This window comes from Pteropus medius, unplaced genomic scaffold (assembly GCF_902729225.1).
Source record: "Pteropus medius unplaced genomic scaffold, Ma_sr-lr_union100, whole genome shotgun sequence".
NCBI classification, from domain to species: domain Eukaryota; kingdom Metazoa; phylum Chordata; class Mammalia; order Chiroptera; family Pteropodidae; genus Pteropus; species Pteropus medius.
In genome coordinates this window covers 21,436,629-21,456,491 of record NW_024350319.1, presented here as the reverse complement: position 1 = coordinate 21,456,491, position 19,863 = coordinate 21,436,629, and the positions used below count along the sequence as shown (strand labels likewise).

At 32.1% G+C, this 19,863-nt stretch overlaps 1 protein-coding gene across 1 annotated transcript in view; it reads right to left on the bottom strand.

The window, feature by feature from the left end:
* Positions 1-19,042, bottom strand: part of BRDT (bromodomain testis associated) — a 39,999-nt gene extending 20,957 nt beyond the window's left edge. The window contains exons 1-12 of the mRNA XM_039838477.1: positions 18,854-19,042; positions 17,911-18,048; positions 16,356-16,470; positions 12,002-12,013; positions 10,764-10,936; positions 9,793-10,140; positions 7,384-7,512; positions 6,494-6,682; positions 5,767-5,933; positions 5,402-5,688; positions 5,200-5,313; positions 4,987-5,124 (exon numbers count right to left, since the gene is read on the bottom strand). Of these exons, the coding sequence (XP_039694411.1) occupies positions 4,987-5,124; positions 5,200-5,313; positions 5,402-5,688; positions 5,767-5,933; positions 6,494-6,682; positions 7,384-7,512; positions 9,793-10,140; positions 10,764-10,936; positions 12,002-12,013; positions 16,356-16,470; positions 17,911-18,048; positions 18,854-19,042 (1,999 nt within the window). The remainder of the gene's footprint in view (positions 1-4,986; positions 5,125-5,199; positions 5,314-5,401; positions 5,689-5,766; positions 5,934-6,493; positions 6,683-7,383; positions 7,513-9,792; positions 10,141-10,763; positions 10,937-12,001; positions 12,014-16,355; positions 16,471-17,910; positions 18,049-18,853) is intronic.
* Between the last annotated feature and the right edge of the window lie 821 nt (positions 19,043-19,863).

Below are 19,863 nucleotides of genomic sequence, written 5' to 3'. Positions count from 1 at the left end.
GAAGAGAAGATAGACTGCAAGGATTGAGGGTATAGATCCAGGTAGCTTTCACATTTAGGGGAGAAATTATGGTTTCATCTTTGAACAAAGAAAAACAGACTTCATTAATATTATCATATAATATACGCACATCTATACATCTAAATTATTCAAATATGTATCTAAACTATATTATGATAAAAAGTCTTAAGTACAATAAAAATATGACATACCACGTTAAGTGTTCTGCTAAAAAATTCAAGGGCATTATCTTGGTTTTCTGACATATAAAACTAAAGCTCCAAATTATTATAAAAATAGCACCTCAAAACCTGAAGACACTAGATTAAAATTTTTTTGATTAAAAAAAGTTAGAGCCGCTTAATACAGTATGCATCATAAAAGTCTTACAGACTATATAGATAGGTGAATAATGATAGCCTAAAACTTAGCATTGTGCTTCTCATCCTAATTTTACATGGTTGAGTCTCCAGAAACACAGTAACATAAAATTGCATGTTTCTGTTTATTTATGAGTTCCTGGCCTTTGAAATTTTCACTATCAAGTTTAAGATCACATTTCAATTAGCAAAGAAACCCTACCAGGTCTTGCAAATATAAACAAAACTGAGTGTTACGGTGACAACGTATACTCTGTCAACTACATTCTCCAGGGATCTGTGATAGCATGCATACCTACCTTATGAGGATAAATTGGATATATGTGAACTACTAAATAAATCCATATTATACAGATTATGTAATGTGTTCTATTTTCACATTTTCCCCAAGCCCCAATATAAAATTTTAATTGGAAAGTTTTCATTTTAAACTAAGGCAAAAAATTTAATAATAGAATTAAAAAAAGAGCTAGAATCTGATGTTTGATTAAAGGGCTTGTTTAATATCCATCACCGATCAAAGCACTGAGATAAATGCTCCAGAGATACCAAATATTGCCAGCAAACCAATATGGACATAAAAATTAGATGTTTAAAACGAGTATAATACTATAATGCAAAACCAGAATGTAATGCCATATATAGCAGAAAAAATTACTGAAGGTTTTTAAATTGGAGAAACAAATCACGCTTCTATAGGACAGGGTATAGAAAAGTGATTGGAAGTCACTACCTGGTCCTGCTACTTTATTTTATGGGAAAAAATGTCCAGAGATGTTAGAGGATTTGCCCAACCTTGCCTAAGCCATGTTCTACTGATTAAAATCAAGCAATTTGTTTTTGAACTGAAAAAATTTGCTCCCTTTAACGAATGTTTTAGCAATTTTCATTGAATTGCTAGGTGCTTATTTTAATAAAGAAGAACAAACTGATTGTAAAACTACCCATTCCTTTTACCAAGGTCATCTTAACTGGAGCTAGAAAGTGGAAACAAACAAAAGAAATAAACCTAGATTGATAGTTCTTAAAAATGGCAGCACATTCGGGTTGATTCATCACAATTTATAAGGCTCATGGCTCAAGTATGAACCTCAATATATGCAAATTTTTAATCAAGCCTGAGTCTTGAATTTATCCTTTTGGTGCTTTGAAAACACTTTGATGAGAACCTAATAAAAGTTTAAAATTTTTAAATGATGAACTCTAATCATTCTCTTAAACTTTCTAGCTTGAACGGCAAAAATTACTCCAAAACTGTCATTTCGTATTCCCTAAAAAAGTAAAACAAAATCTAGACTCAAACGATGTTTGCCCTTTTTCTCTTTTTCCCTTGTATGAAAAAAAAAATCACATCCTCGTCATATCTACAGTAGATCTAGGTTGTAGCACTAAAAGGAGAAATTTTTATTTTCTTCTATCTTCTCACCCATAACTAAGGAAAATTATTTTAAAAAATCAAAAAGTCCAAAGTATGAAGTGACAAATTCACTTTGTCTTAACCAGGTAAAGAACTGATGTATAACCACTGAATTTCTTTGTGTGTAACGGTTTAGCAATTATATATATTCCTGAAAAATATTCTATTCCACACTAATCAAGTATCTGAGCTTACATTTAGACAGTTTCTGAAGTCATTTCCTATAAAGTTTCAATCAAAAGTACTATTACCCTATATGTCTTTTATGCTATACACCTGAAACAAATATAAAATAATATTGAATGTCGACTCTAACTGAACAAAAAAATCTAAAAAGCACTACTACCAATGAACTGCTTTATTTGATTGTTTCTCAGTAATATTATTAGCCACAGGATTAAATCTACTAATTTTATTCCTCTCTATTACATCACTCAACATAGCCAAGTTTGTTGAGCATTAGAAAACTCTCAATAGCTTATGTGTACATACTAGCAGACTAGCTTACATGGGATATATGCAGCTGGAATTCATTTCATTGTCAAGCCTCATTTACATCTTCGATCTGACTATTAGTTAGTTTTTGATGGCTATGAAAAATAGTTTAGAAAGGTTTTGTATTTATACCAATGTTTACTAAATTTTCTTGACTTAACTGCACATGACAATTTGCATATGCTGTCAGTCCAGAATATAATTTAAATATAAGATCAAATCACAGTGAAGTCTGCAGTTAAGTACTGCTTCCAGCCCACAGATTTCTAATTTATATTTTTTAAGATTTGGGATTTCATTACAACTTTATCTTGGAACTGACTTAATATCTTGTTTGAAATGATCAAGAATTTTTTTATATAAAACTTTCTTTGGAAATCACCACTCTGCCACTAACTTATTCTATTTAACAAAGCAGAATTAAGTCCATGTTTCTCAAAGATGCACTAAATAAGGTCTGAGAATACATAGAAGATAATTATTTAAGTAATGTGGAATAAACAGCTCTAACACTATGTACAACACTTAAATCTTTTTCATAGATTTTGCCCTTAAAACATTTTGGTACACCTAAACAAAATGATATTACAGTAAAGAGAGACTAACTCATAATACAGGATAGCTGTAAGAAGAACCTTAAGAATCAATATTATCAAGGAATTTTAAAAAGTTAATTTAGAGCCCTATTCCTGATAATCGAAATTATAATAAATTTTAAAGCTAGAAAACCTAATTTATATTTTCAGTTAATTTGTACTTATGTAATAAAATTTTTGCTAATATCTAATTCTCAAAAATCACATTTTCTCAGTAAATAGTCCCACTTTCCCCCACCTTGAACCTCAGGTTTGGGATTGGTCATCTGCTCCTCGAGAATGCCAAATGCATAATTCAATATGGTAGATGCTTTACTTATTTTTACAAAAGTTACTATTATTGATATGGTCTGACAATTATTTTTCATAATTCATAATCCCTTTATTTATAGTTTTTGTTGTTCTCAGGAAAGTAAAAAATGCTTGTAGCTTATACCCTAGAAATTAAGAGCCTTAGAGTATTTTAATGGGTACAACTGAAGTTAATATTTAGGACAAAAGATCTTATTGCTTTATTTACTAATTTATTTTATTAAGCAAAAATATAATTGTTTTTCCCCATTAAGTTAGGCATTGCATTTGCAATTTATAATATACATATACAGTATTTTTCCAATGAAGTATAGTTTGAATGTTCATAAAACAATGAAAATATCGAAGATAAAGAATAACTTGTACTATCATATTAGAAAACAAACTGACCTTAGTGTCACAAATCTATATACTATCATAATGTAAGTTGAAATATAAAAATTTGCTACTTGGATTTTAACAATAATGGTTTAAAAAGCAGCCCATTACTTGAAAAAGATGACATTAAACAAGAATGTCAGTAATAAAGAGTTTTATCCTACAAATAAAAGACAAAGTGCTCTAACTTATTAGGCCACAAATGCTTTATTCGATGAAATTACAAATGCTAATTACAATTTAAAATACTAAATGCAACTTAGTTTTTCCAGCATTGTTTCATGCTTAAAAGTCAAATATAAGGAAATAATGTATAATCAGAGCCCTAAATTAATTTAAAATTTTTCTAGTATGAGAAATTCCAACAAATTTAAAAGTTCTGTTTGTTCTAACAAAAATGTTTACCACTATGTACTTTATAAACATAAAAACAAAATGCAGTAATCAGCACCACATAAATGCAAACTAAACAGAAACAAAAGTGAAAACAGAAAGTAGTGCCAGCCAGCAGATCCTTACAGACTGAAATAAGAAAAATATTCTTACAAATGGTTAGAATTCCTGATGTGACAAAATTCTGTGTGGATGCTTTTTAAAAAAGAAAACTGAATTTCATGACAAACAAGAAACATCTCATTTAAAATAAGGCAACATTTTAGGCACAAAAGTGCTCTATATTCTGAATTTGCCTTTTGGTGAACAACGACAGAATGCCACTGTCAAGTCAGTGTCATTGGGACAGTGATTACCTGTCAACTACATAACCATCAATGAAAGAGCACTAAGAAAACATGAATGAGTTAAGTTTGATACAGGTGACAATAAACTATACAAGGTTATATGGTACTTGAGCATAACTGAATCTGAATTTAAAGTATACTTTTCCGTTAATGGAGGATAATATTCTACAGTGAAGAAAACATAGACGTGAAAAAAATCTGCTTTACAGTTTCTAGAATGACTGATTTCTTAATTGAAAATGTTATTCAATTCAGAATATATTGTCACAACAGGACATACTTTGCAACATTAGAATGATCTAACATGAAGAGTAAAGTGAAAGATGTCCTCGAATAATCTTTTATAAAAAGAAGATCAGCATTGTATTATTTGATATTTTCTGGTATTAAGATCTGCTATTATATATTAAGAGACTATCTCACCTTTAGTAAAATTATTTTAGACATTACAAGCCTATAAGTGACATATGTATATAATATGAAGTTTCATTTTACACAGTATCTCTTTTAAGGAAAATAGTGAGATCATCAACATGCAATTAAATAATAAGTGAGGCATCCAAGCTGTAGGTTCTGGGTAAGTAACAAACATTTCTTCAAAATGTAAATCTCAATATTACAGGAAATGTTTTCCCGCAAACAGAGGTGAACTTAAGGGGACAGCTAACCTGATTCGGAATCACTGCTGTCTGAAGAACTTGAATCACTGCTACTACTTTCAGACTCTGATGAGCTACTGCTGCTGCTGCTGCTTTCACTCAATCGGGAACCACTTCCAACAGCCTTGGATAACTGAGTTTTCTCACCTACAAAATAGGGAAACACATTAAAATGCCAGAAGAATTAAATAGTCACAGGAACATCTGAAAACTGCCACCTACGTTTTGTTTGACGTTTTCTGGAATTTAACTGATTATTGACATCCAGTAACCGCTTTTCCAACTCATGTTTTTTCTGTGAATGAAGTTCTTCTTTGGACTTCGTTATTTTCTTACCTGTGTGATTTAGGACAAAAAAAGAGTGAATATAACTCAAAACTAATGAATACCAGACCGATTTCTACTAACATACAGAAATACATACCCTGAGGTTTTAGTGGTCTTTTTCTTAGACATGCAGCAACATATTTTTCTAGTTCTCTTAGTGTTGTTGCTTTCAGTGTTTCAAAGTCTATCTCTATCTCATCAGGGTTGGAATTTCTCAGTGAAGGCTCTCTTGATTGTATTATATGAACAACTCTCCCAAGTTTATCTCCAGGGAGTTTGTTTATATCCAAACTCAACTGCCTTTTCTCATCATAGTTCATAGGTTTAACATTATCATCCTCAGATTTCAGAGCAAAGGGCTGTTGTATGCTCTTCTTTGGCTGACTGTAACAGAAATTAAATTAGTCGAATTTATTTTAAATAATATTGTTATTTTAATAAGACATCATAAAAGATACTTACTTGCTCTTGGGCTTTAATTTTGCTTGCTTAAACTTTTTTCTTGGATTTCCATCACTGTTATTAAACTTTTCTTTTTTCTTTTCCTTTTTAGACTTCTCATTCTTTTTCTTTAGCTTATGAAAAGGTACTTGGGACAGAACCTGTAGTTGTTGATGAACAGCTTTAAGCTGATAAAGGAAAAATTCTTTAAACATCATGGCTCTAAATAAATAAAGACACTAAAAAAAAACGACGCACTTAAAAGTCAAGAGTATCCTTTGCGAAATTCATTTCATGTTACATTTCCTTCAGATGCTTATTTGATTTCGCAAATTCATTATTTTGAAGGGCATACATTAAATTAAAAACACTATCATGTGCTCAACCTATAAACTTAAGTATTCATCTAAAACCAGACCAAGAATAATTAACATTTCCAGGCACTCCTAAGTTTTTAATCGTTGATTTTTCGAGCTTGAGCTTAGGTTAACATGTTATCACAAAAAGTAGCAAATATTCAATCAATGCAAATCAATTTATTGTGGTTAGGAATATAAAAGAATTTTAGGATATAGAATTTTTAGTAGGAAAGACTATTAAACAATATAAATGTACCAATGTGTAAATAAAGCTAATGTTGCTAAGTGATCTAAACACAACAGCTTCTACTCTACAAAAAGGATTTTATAGTAGAACAGCAGTAACAGCTTATAGAAAGAATATAAAAACTTATAATACAATTAGCTACCTGTTCCTGAAGATTTGCAAGACGCTGAACTCGTTCATCTTCAGAATCACCAGAAGAGTTATCTTCAGAGGAAGCCTCACTACTGCTTTCTCTACCAAGGGTTTTTGTGGTATCTGTTTTGATATTACGCACAGGCATATTCTCAATGGGTTCATCTGGGATCTTTGCAAAGTGCATTTCAAAAACATCCTATAATGGAAAATTAGACTGTGATTTCTGCATTTTTTATTTAATGTAGCAATATTACCTTTTAACAAAAGGTACATTTTAGAATCATCTTTTGACAACAATTCAATTTTTCCTTGTGGTAATTATTCTTTAATATATACGTATATCAAAGTATTATGTTGTACACCTTAAACTTATACAATGTTATATGTCAATTATATCTCTCAGAAACTAGAAAAAAAAATTATCAGAAGAAATATAATAAGATTCATGCTTCCTTGCTTGCCAACCTTAGCATTTTTTCTCCTTTTCTCCAGATAAGACAGACCTCTCAAGTTATACAGTGGACCTTCTTTCAAGTATCTCCTGCCCTGTGGTTGCTGCATCATTTTACTGCCTCCCAATGGCTCAGCCTCAAAAGTCCTTGAGTCTTCCCTTCAGTGGGACATGGGCTCCAGCTAACCCTATCTTAGATATCTACTGTCCCCTCTTCACTAATTTTTCTCTCAATAGCGTCTTTATACAGGGTAGCTTCATTAAAAGATTTGGTACTAAAGGATGCTATATCTCCAAAAAACAAATACCCACCCTCCCAATTTTAAGAGCATAATTTATAAATTGTGCTTTACTACTTGGAGGGAGAAGTGTTATTTTTTATTTCTTGAATTATGGTTATAAAATTTCTAAATTATGGTCAGAGGAAATTCACTTTCAGAGCACACCTGGAGCATTCTTGCCATTGCCACTACTTCATGATCTGGAGGATTGTATTTGTAGCAATTCACGAACATTAATCTAACATCTGCAGCAAATTCATATGCATCCTTATATTCTTGGTTGTCCATTTTTCTCTAAATTAAGGAAAAATACAGGATTCACAAACAACATAGTTTAATAATTAATTAAGCATCTATATTGTTTATAGTATGAATTCAAACATACCGAAGAATATAAATAATACCAAAACAGATATCCATCATCCAGATTTGACAAATGTTAAAATTCTGCTGTTTCATATTTTTAGACTTTGAAATAGTCTAATGAATTTTGACAAATAGAGATAAAGGAAAGCATTCCAAGTAAAAAAAAGAACAGGAACAAAATCACAAAAGCAGGAAAACAGGATATTTCCAGATAATCTTAGACAGACAAGTATGATCATAGGAAAGCAAGGAAAAGATAACTCAAACCAATACTGAACACCTAAATGTAAGATTTATATTACAATTCTCCTAGGAAAGAAAAAACATTAAAAACTGAACAGAAAAGAAATATCAGCATAGGTTACATTTTTAGGTAGCTGCATATAAAGCAGATAGAAAAATGAGATGTAGAGTAGCCAGTTAGGCAAACACTATAAAAAGAAAAACAAGCAAACAGTCAAGAAAATACTATAGACCAATGGTCCCCAACCTTTTGGCACCAGGGACCAGTGCTCCCATGAGAATCTAATGCCAGACGATCTAAGGTGGAGCTGAGGCAGTGATGCTAGCACTGGTTGCTACTGCAAATGAAGCTTCACTCAAGCAGGCTGCTCACCTCCCTGCTGTGCAGCCTGGTTCCTAACAGACCACAGACTGTACCAGTCCACAGCCCAGGGGTTAAGGACTCCTGCTATAGACCACAGGGCGAAACGTGTATATTGATGAACAATTCATAAACAAATAAAAAAGGCCAACCAACAAATGCAACATGACAGACCTCTCATTTGTAATTAAAGTTATGCAAACTAAAACATAAAACATAATTAGGAATGATTTCAGAGACTGTCTCTTAATCAGTCTCCACATTGCTGCTAGTGAAATCATTCTAAGAATCAAATATGAGGACATAATTTTCATGTTTAATGGAAGCTCTTGGCCTCTTTACAATTAGGGTCTTGCATGTTCAAGCCCATTTCCTTCCAGTCTCGATTTTCCCCTAGTCATTGTTACAGATTTTCCGTGTTCTATGTTGGACTAAATATAGTATTCTGGGTATGCTTTCCTTACCTCAAGGCCTTCCAAGTTGCTTCCCTAGCTTGGAATGTCCTATAACTTACTAAATCCTATTTACCCTTTAATATTCAGTTTAGGTATACCTAGTCCAGGTAATATTTCATGACCTCTCAGTCTGTTAGTATACAGGGAAAAGTAGAAAAGCATATTTTGAAGAGATAATAGTTAGTTTTTTTTCAGAACTTTAAACATGAGCTTCAGCTCAAAAGGGCTAATTTCCAATCAAGGTTAATAAAATTAAATGGACAACTAGAGAGAGGAATGACAGATTACCTACAAAGGGCTAAGAAGCAGACTGACAGCAGACTTCTTATCAGCAACAATAGTTGCCAGAAGATATCTTCCTAGCTCTGAAGGAAAATAACTGTCATTCTAAAATTCCAGTCAGTTAAAGAATCATTCAAGAACAAAGTTGAGAATAAAGATGAAATATAGACACATAAGCGCTCATGGAAGAGCCACAAAGTTTGTACTTTAGCAAAAAGAAAAACAAAACAAGGGGAAAAGTCAGATGAAAGAAATGAGAGTGAGCACAAAAATTAGTAACATTTTAACAAACAATGTTAATGATAAAAAATAAAACAAGACTGTTTAAAAGAGCCAAACTTTTAGACAATAAAAAAGGATATGGAGTACAATGTGTAGTCATTCACTAGGAAGACTAATAATTTTTAAGTGTCCTTTAACGTTAACATACAAAAATAAATTTTGCCAATAATGTAAAGCTTCCAAATCAGAAAATTTACCAATCCAGCAGAAAACAAACAAAAATACAGAGAGGGTTAGAAACTGCATAAATGTCTTTAAAAAAATGTTTTTTACATTAGAAGTGTGTATTTATTAAAAATATTCTTGAATATATGAGAAATTGTTCACAACATATTATGTGAAAATTCATGGTATAAAGTTATATACTGTAACTCAAATATTGTGGTAAAGAATCATGGATGTGTTTGAAGAAAATAAAAAGACACATTTTTAAATGTCCCCATGATACACTCCAGGTGGTATGACTACTGCTGATTTTAATTTTCTTCTTCATCATTTTATGAATTTTAAATTTCTTTACAAGGACAAAATTACTTTTATAATTACTTTTATAAAAGGCGACCCTTCTATTAAGACAGCATTTACCTTGATAGTTCCAAGATCCATTGGATTTTTCACAATATCATAGTAGTTATGGAGTCCCAATGCATTAACATCAACAGGATTATAAAAGGGCCATGCATATGAAAAGTGTTTCTTTGCAAGCATTTCTTTAAGAATCTCACTACAGTGCCTTAATTGTTCAGTTACTTTACCACTCTTTACAACTTTATGTTGTTGTTGAGGATCCGGCAAAACATTCTTCAGCACAGTTTCTTTTGGCATTTTTGCTGATTTTTTTTCTGTAAGTGCTGGGGAATATTCACCACTTGCTTTAACTACTGAAGTCGTAGGAGTTGTTGTATCTGCTTTCCTCTTCACGCCTCTTGTAACCTAAACCCAAATAATTCAACAAAAACAAAAAACTACAATTAATGTGACATTCAGAGCAGCAGTTTTCAAAGCTTTTTGATCATTACTTTTATTGCTTAAAAAAAAAGGAAAGGATTACTATCACCAAGTCTTCCACATATTAAATATTTGTATAGTTAATTTCTCTTTTATAGGCAAAATAAATAGTTCAAATATTTTCTTTTCCTTGCATACCCCAATGAGGAAAAAGAAAAAAAAAGCAGCATGGTTATACGAAAAAAAGTTTCTGAATAGCTGAAATCAGCTAGGCTATACAAATTTAAAACATTGTTGACCCACCAAATTGTGAGTCAATACAAGTTACATCACCAAAAAAAGATAAAAAAAATAGAAAGAAAGAAAAAGAAAAAGAAAGAAAGAAAGAAAGAAAGAAACAAACAAACAAACAAAAATAATAAACCAGTTCAAAGTCTACCTAAGAAATCTAAAATTTGGTTCACATCCTAGGTCTCTGTTCACAAAATGTATATAGACAAAAAGACTGACTGCTATATGCTGAAGACCAATTTTCATGTCAACTTAATGTATAGACATCACAACAACCAAACTTACATTGAAATATTTTAAAGCTACAGTAAACTTACCTGGGTAACTGTTTGTGAGGTACAGTTGAATGGAGCACCATGTGCCATATTTAAAGGAGAAACAGATGTTTCAGGAAATAAAGAGGAAATCACTTGCTGCTTAAATACTTTTTCTGATGCTTTAGGGGACTGTTTTTCTTTAACAGAAGAAACTGCTACATTCTGTTGAGTGCCTAGTAAAGTGTGAACCAGAGTCAATATTTGAGTAAAATATAAAACTAACACACTTTTCTTAGTATTCCATTTTAATTCATTTAGTTCAGTTTTTTAGCAATATAAACATGGTAGACTCCCATTCCCCTTTGAAATCCTTTCACATACACTTGCTGATAGTGTTAGACCAATTTAGATATAATATTGAAGACTTTAAAACCTGTTACTAATGGTAGGCTTTTATCAATTTTACTTAAAAAGATGTCTAACTTAAACTCAGACTAACAAACAGGTAGCTGTAGATATAAGCAAAAATTTCAGACACTCTGGAGACAAACTATCTAGTACCATATGAGGTCTTCGGAAGACTCTATAAATATCAAAGGGCTTCAATATTGTTATGGATAGTCTATCACTGGTTGACACAGGTGTGAATGTGTTTCTCTTACCAATATATCCCTCAGATGATTCTGTCAAAAGAACAATTATGCATGTTCTGTCCTATATATTCCCAGAGAATGCTATGACATTTGGATCATATCACTCTGAAATTTATTATTTCAAAAGTCTATTCTTTTATCAAGGCAACCCCATTCTTCTAATTGCTCAGCCAAAAAACTTGGAGTCATCTTTGACTCCATTTTCTCTCAAACTCAATATCAATCCTTCAGCAAACCCTTCTGGCTCTATCGTTGTATCTATAATTCAGCTATCACTCCTTACAAATAGCAATCACCCTGGTCCAGGGCATCATCAATTCTCAACTGGAATATTACAATACCATCCTAAGAGGCTTTCCTTCTGCTTTTTCATCCTATAGTCTATTCTCAAAATAATCAAAGTGATCTTTTAAAATTCAAATCAGATTATGACACTTCTGCTCAATGCCCACTGACTTCTTCTCTCCAAGTAAAAGCCAAAGTCCTCACAATGGCTTATAAATACCTGTATAATTTCTCTGCCTTCTTTCTACTATATCTGCCCTCTTTCCAACCTCATTTCCTTATCACTCTCCCCACCTCTCAACTTATTTCACTCCAACCTACTGGCCTTGCTGTCCTCAAATTTGGTAAGCATAAGCAGACTGTTTGCTCTGCCTAGAAGCACATATCTTCATGGTTTTCCAACATATCCTTTATGCCTTTACTCAAATGTCACTTTCTCAAGCCAGCCCACATAAAACAATCCTTTCTATTCCCACCACTTTCTAGTTCTCTTACTCTTATTTTTACCACACCTTTATCATATCTGACATACAATATAAAGGTATCCTTGACTCCAAATTCTTGCTAAACAAACTAAAGAACTAGATAGATTTGAATATATTTTAAGATAGGGCTGGTATGCCTCAATCTTTAGTTAGTAAGTTCTCACTACTTACTAACTAAATCCTAGGAATCAAAAAGATTCAGACATCCTCACATCTTTTGATATCTTCCCAACTGTTGCTCTTTGAACTCAGGAGCTAAACAGATACATAATAAGGAATACTTGCATTACTTAATTTTATCTATTTCCTCAAGTAGGATAAAAAGCTCTGTGAGGGGAAGGGGACTCTGTTTTGGTCTCCACTTGCTATAACATCTTGTTATATAGGCCTTTGTCTTAGTGATCTCTCCGCCTGGAATGTTGTTCTTTGTTCAAATCTCAACTTCTCAGTGAGACCTACTTTGAACCTATCATGTTTGTTTGTCTCTCTCTCCTTACGAGAATGTAAACTCCAAGATGACAAAAGTTTTTGTTTTGTTCATTGACATATCTCAATGGCACATAAGAGGTACTCAAACATTTGTTGAATCAATAAATCAATACCAATTTTAACATACTAAATTTAATTTTTTCTTTGCCATAGAAGTACCAATGTAACCACATTATTTAGACTACCAATATGTAACCACATTATTTAGACTATCATATGACAGTTTCCCTCCCACTATGCATAAAGATGACATAACTCAAGCAGTGGAATGCTTCTGTACAAAAAGTATTGTACAAACCTAGATCTTCACTTCTAAGACAATTCTTACGTACCATTCAAGGCCAAACTCAAATTCTATGACCTCTAAAGCCTTCCCCAGCTTTTTCAGCACAAATCAATTTCTCACTCTTTTGAACCATACCACATATTACGTGTAATTTCACCTGACATTTATCATAATACATTGTCTTTTTATTTTTAATAAGTTTTATTTCTAACTACACGTAAATTTAAAGCAAAGCCTGTAATAAGAAACAAAGAAGGGTATTACATATAATAAAGGAATAAAATGAAAAGAGAAAACAGAATTTGTAAATATTTATGCCCCCAACATAGGCGTACCTAAATCTATAAGGCAAATATTAACAAACATAAAGGGAGAAATAGACAGCAATACCATAATTGTAAGGGCCTTAATAATCCACTTATATCAATGGACAGACCATCCAGATAAAAAATAAATATGGAAACCGGCCTTAAATGATGTTAGACCAAATGAACTTACAGATATTTATGGAATTGTCTATTCAAAAACAACGGAATACATTCTTCTCAAGTGCGCATGAACATTTTCCAAAAACAGATCACATGTTAAGCTACAAAATAAGACTTAATAAATTTAAGAGAATTGAAATCATATCAAACATCTTTTCTAACCACAATGGTATGAAACTAGAAAACTGGAAAATGCACATATATGTAGCGATTAAACAATATACTGCTGAACAACTAATGGATCAAAAAAGAAATCAAAAGAAAAATCAAAAAACCCTTAAGACACATGAAAATTGATATGAATACCAAAATCTATGGGATGCAGCAAAAGCAGTTCTAAGAGCGAAGTTCATAGCAATAAATGCCTACCCTCGAGAAACAAGAAAAGTCTTAAACAATCTAACTTTACAACTCAAGAAACTGGAAAAAGAACAAAGGAAGCTTAAATTTAGAAGGAAGCAAATAACAAATATTGGAGCAGAAATAAATGAAATAGAGACTAAAAAAACAATAGAAAAATCAATGAAAATAAGAGCTGGTTCTTTGAAAAGATAAAATTGACAAAAGCAATCTTGAGAAATAAAAAGAAAGCTAGAGGCTTCATGCTCTTTCATTTCAAACTATATGGCAAAGCCACAGTAATTAAAACAGTAAGTTACTAGCATAAAAACAGACACACAGATCAGTGGAATAGAATAGAGAGTCCAGAAATAAACCCATGCATATATGGTCAATTAATTTATGACAGAGAGCCAAAAATATACAATAGGGAAAGAACAGTCTCTTCAATAACTGGCGTTGAGAAAATTTGAGAGCTGCATGCAAAAAAAAAGTCACTGGACCACTATCCTACACCATACACAAAAATTAACTCAAAATGGATTAAAGACTTGAATATAAGATCTAAAACAATAAAGCTCCTAGAAGAAAATAGGTGAAAAGCTCCTTGACATAGGTCTTGGCAATGATTTTTTGAATCTGACAAAAAGCAAAAGCAACAAAAGAAATATTAAACTAGTGGGACTACACCAAACTAAAAAGCCCCTGCATAGAAAAGGAAGCCATCAAACAATGAAAAGGCAACCTACTGAATGGGAGAAAATAACTGCAAATCATATATCTGATAAGGGGCTAATATTGGAAATATATGTAAAAAACTTATAGAACTCAATAGTAAAAATAAACAATCCAATTAAAAAATGGGCAGAAGATGGGGGTGGCTTCACAGTGTAGTGGTTAGCATGTCTGCTTTGCACGCACAAGGTCCTGGTTTCGCACCCCAGGTGGAGCCATGGACCATACCCTGGGTACACCAGGCCCCTCGAGTGCACTGGGGGTGCCAGGCCCTAAGTGCGCCAGGCCCCAGGTGCACGCCGTGAGTGTGTGAGGGGGTTGCCCCACCCTCAGAGATCCAGTTCTTAAGGGGAAATGGCAACATCCATGGGTCAAGGGTGGAAGTTGGGATGAGGGAATTAAAGAGGGAGAAAATGGGCAGAAGGTTCAAATAGACATTTTTCCAAAGAAGACATACAGATGGCCAACAGGTACATGAAAAGATGCTCAGTGTCATTAATCATCAGGGAAAAGCAAATCAAAACCACGGTGAGATATCACTTTACACCTGTCAGAATGGCTATTATCAAAAAGACAAGAAACAAGTGTTAGTAAGCATATGGAGGAAAAGGAACCCTCATAGACTATTAGTGGGAATGTAAGTTGGTGCAATCAATACGGAAAAGAACATGGAAGTTTCTCAAAAAATTAAAAATAGAACTACCATATGATCTAGCAATTCCATTTCTGGATACTTATCTACAGAAAACAAAAATACTAATTCAAAAAGATACATGCACCTCTACATTCACTGAAGCATTATTTATAATATCCAACATACGGAAACAACCTAAGTCTCTATCGATGAATGAATGAATAAGGAAATTGTACTACATATATACACAAGGGAATATTATTCAGCCATAAAAAAGAATAAAGTCTTGGCATTTGTGACAACATGGATGGACCTTCATAGCATTATGCTAAGTGAAATCAGACAGAGAAAGACAAATCCCATATGATCTCTCATATATGTGGAATCTAAACAAAACAAAACAAAACAAAACAAAAACAAGTTCATAGATACAAAGAGCAGATTGGTGGTTCTAAGAGGCAGGATGGGAGAAATGGGTGAACTTTTTAAAAAATTTAACTAAATTCAATGAAAATTAAAAAAAAACAACCTCTACCATCACCCCACTACAAGTCTCCTATATTCCAGCCACTTAACTATATACTTTACATTTACAACCATGAAAGCTAAATATTTTTCTGACATTGCAGATGAGAAAATGAACATGGAATGGTAAAGGAGCTTAACCAAGGTTCTACAGCTTGAGTGGTCCAAAAGTAAACCAACATTTGACCTATGACAGTCTTGGTTAGCCTCTACAAAAAATCCATTTGAATACTTAAGAATAATTTTGTAATTCCTTATTTAAATATTATGATTATAACCATAAACTCCTCTCTAAAGTTTTTTCAAGTTACCATAAAGGAGAGAACCTTCAGACCCAACAGTAACACTTCTTTCTTAGCTATGTGATCTTCTGGTACAGAGAACATTGGCAATGTTGACCCTCTTATTTAGTATAGCACAGATACAAGATCCACTAAAAATAGTAATAGTAGCTATGATTTATTGGGTGCCTATTATGTGAATGTAACCACACTACAAGAAACCTGGCTCCAAGGTCATAATCAATGCAATCTTCCCTAATCTTACATGATAGCTATCCTTGTGCTCAAGTTCAGCAGACTGTTTAAATGGACACTTTATATCAATAGAATAGGATGTAGGTCTTCTGGATGTCTGTCTCCTTTGAGAGATTTATAATTTAGTTCTAGCCATTATATTTATATATACACATTCATATATATATTAAAGAGAACATAAACCTTTTCTGGCTTACCTTTCTTTATTCTTTCCTTACCACCCACAACTTGCTCTTCTTGTGGCATTTGAGATAATTTCTGCCTAAACAACTTCTCTAGAGCTTGTGCCATGAGAACGATGTCGTCTCCAGGCTAGAAAATATATAAAATATACCATAAGTTTACACAGTATAGTCACTGTACCAAGTTTCTATAATTCAGGCTATCTTACAGAAGACAGTAACATATAACATAGTCCTTCTTAGACAGTATTTATTAAACAGTATTTAACACTTCTAAATTAAGTTTAGAAAACAGTAAAGCAGCTCACATTTTAAATTCTAGCATCCTACCCCTTTAACTTTTAAAAAGGACTCAGAATGCTTATAATTCAAGAGTTATAATCCAACCAATTCTACTATAAAACAAAAAGCATTAGAAATTAGACTTTCTACTTCACAAATAGGTTGAAACAAAACTTATTCATGGCTATGAAAAGTACCTTCATAATTTGATTTGATCTGATTCAAGTTTCAGTTAACTAAGCTATAAAATGACACTACAGAACTAACTTAATTTTAAAATCTTAACTATCTGCTTAGAAGTCTTTCTTTGCATTACTTTACTACTAAAAAAACCAAAAAACAAAACTAAGTAAATTACAAAGCAAAGGCGTAAAGCAGAGAACACATTTCTAAGTTAGGTAGTTCAGAAAAATTACTGAACTTTATTTTAAAATATCAAATGTGAAAGGACCCTTTGGAATTGTTAAATTAGAAGGAAGCTGCCAATGGTACATTTAGAGTACCGTTGGTTCTGATTATTTAAAAATTCACATTGGCTAATAGTCTTAAATTATAGGTGTGTGTATACGCACCCACACACACATATAGTGGCACTGATTAATTACCTTGGGAACTAAATCAAATTAATTACCTTGAGAACTAAAGAAATAAATGGGATATAAGTTTTAAAATGTTTAGATATCATAGAAGAGCCTGAAAAGGATGCATTATTCCTGGAAAAAGAAATATTATATGGAGAAAAACTGAATACTAAAATCCAACTTTTTGGATGAAAGCAAATATGAAAATTATGTTCAAAATGGCCACATACATTATCATACAGGCTAATGCATTAGCACAAATGCAAATACTACTACTGGGATATAACAGATAATATGTCTGATCTTTACATTAGCTTGTTTTATAGTTTAGAAGTATGTAATTTGTTTGGCTTCTTAAGATCTAAGGAAGATTAGTGTGTAATAGGTTTATCATCTTATAACTAAAATGGCAGAAGTACTGTAGGGAACATTTTGAAATGATACTTTACTCAGAAACCAGCTATCATTGGTATTACATTTTCTAAAACATAATAAGTCATTATAGCTATTCAGGCAAAAATGTAGCAAATAGATTGAATAAATATTGACATACGATAATTATGAAATTTGGTGAAAAAACATTATTCTTAGAAGTATGTAAAATACTCCAAATTAAGACTTGAAATCTGAAATCAGCACTTTCGTTTATACACATCTCCTATATATAACAGCAAAGAATTAGCAAGTATAACATAAGGCTTACATACCTTGTTGTATAAATAGCAATTTGAGAACATCGTATTGAAGTCTTCTATACATTCTGAAGCCTGCACATAATATTTATGTTCCAAGCGCTTCTTAATTGTACTTAAATCCATTGGTTTTTTTATAATGGTATAATAATCCTATGGTTTTCAAGAAGACATTATAAACGTTAATACTGAGAATGAATGCACTACAACTATTGGCACACACAAAAAAAATTAAGAAACTATACACCTGTAACTAGAGAGAACAATTGGTTACCTTTCAAAAGCCATAATCTGGAAATTAAAATCATTAGTAATGAGAAATCTAGCTGAACACCACGGCATTATTTTTCAGAGCGGAAGGAAGGAAGGAAGGAAGGAAGGAAGGAAGGAAGGAAGGAAGGAAGGAAGGAAGGAAGGAAGGAAGGAAGGAAAACAAACACAAGATTATAAGAATAGAACCATCCTGGAAAATAAAAAATGAAGGATATGAAGAAAAATAAACTAGTACTTACGGAATTTGGAGTACAATTTAACTCCATGGTTTAATAGCTATATTACAAATTACTTAGTGATTCTGTTATCAGATGGCTAAGACCTAACCTAAGACCTAAAATTGAATTCTGTGTATGATGCAACTAAGTCTGTCAGGAAGTGTCAAGAGTGACTTCATGGAGAAGGTGACATTCATGGCAGGCAACCCTGCATTAAAAGGTCAAGTGACATAAGCTATAATAAGAAAGCACAATTTACCACATACTGTTAAAATAAGAATTTCAGTCCTCAGAAGAATGAGTTTTGTTGTTTAGGAAAAAATACTCATTAGAATATTCTTTAGTGGTGCTGAATAAATTAGGTGTTTATTAAATATATTTTATAATATTAAAGATTAGTTTATTTCTTTTAGAGTTTTACAGGGTTTTCTTTTTCTTTAACTAATATAATTTTAAGACACACTTACAGGCAATTTAAGTTTCATTGCATCCACAGGCTGCTGAAAAGGCCAGGAAAAACTATGCTTCCATAAAGCCTTCAGAACAACTTTTTGTAGATACTGTAGTTGATTTGTCAATCGCCCATTTTTCTTAGTATTTATGTACTCTGGTGGTGGAGGGTTAACAATAGCTGTTTGTCTACTTGGCAGAGACATTCTTAACTGCTTCAAATTCTGATATTCTAATGTTTTCTACAAGTATATGTCCTAAAACAAAAAACAAAAACAAAACAAAAAAGATCTGAGTTATCTTCAAAGTACTTTTAAAATGGTGTCTACAGGAACTGAAAAGTGTTATTGACGAAAATCACATTTTCAAGCACATCATGGGTTTTAAAAAGCCAAATGATAAGTGAATTCATTTTTAAACAAATACAAACCTTTTTCTATACAAGTACTAAAAGTTGTTTCATTGTTTCCCTTAGTTTTGGATGATTTAAGTTATTTCAATCTTTCACAGTATTGCTTTCTGCCTTTCTAAAACACAAATTGAAGTCTGGTAGGAAGTCTGTTAAGTTCCTGATTAAAAAAATAACAGGGAATGTTAAAGATAATATTAGTATATAGTTAGTCTTCAATTATTAATTTGATGAAGGGAGAAAGGCAAAATAAAGGCTTTTTCTGGCTAATTTGAAAATGGTTTAAGACAAATATAAGAAATATGACGTATTAAAATAATACTCTTCAGTGTATATTACTACACTAAAAAAAATACTTTAAAACTTCACGAGTATTTAAAAAAGACAGCATCTAACATAACTAGATAGCATTACTTTAAAGATGAAAGAACAATGGTAATACCAAGTACATCAGCAAAATGAAAAGCATGATCATCAAATTATTCATTTTTAGAGATCAGTGTTACATTTAATCAATATATCTTGTTTGCATTAAAGCAGTGTTAGTTCTCAACTTTTTGCATATTAATCACTTGTGGATCTTTTTAAGTGGTAAAATACATATAAATATAAAATTTA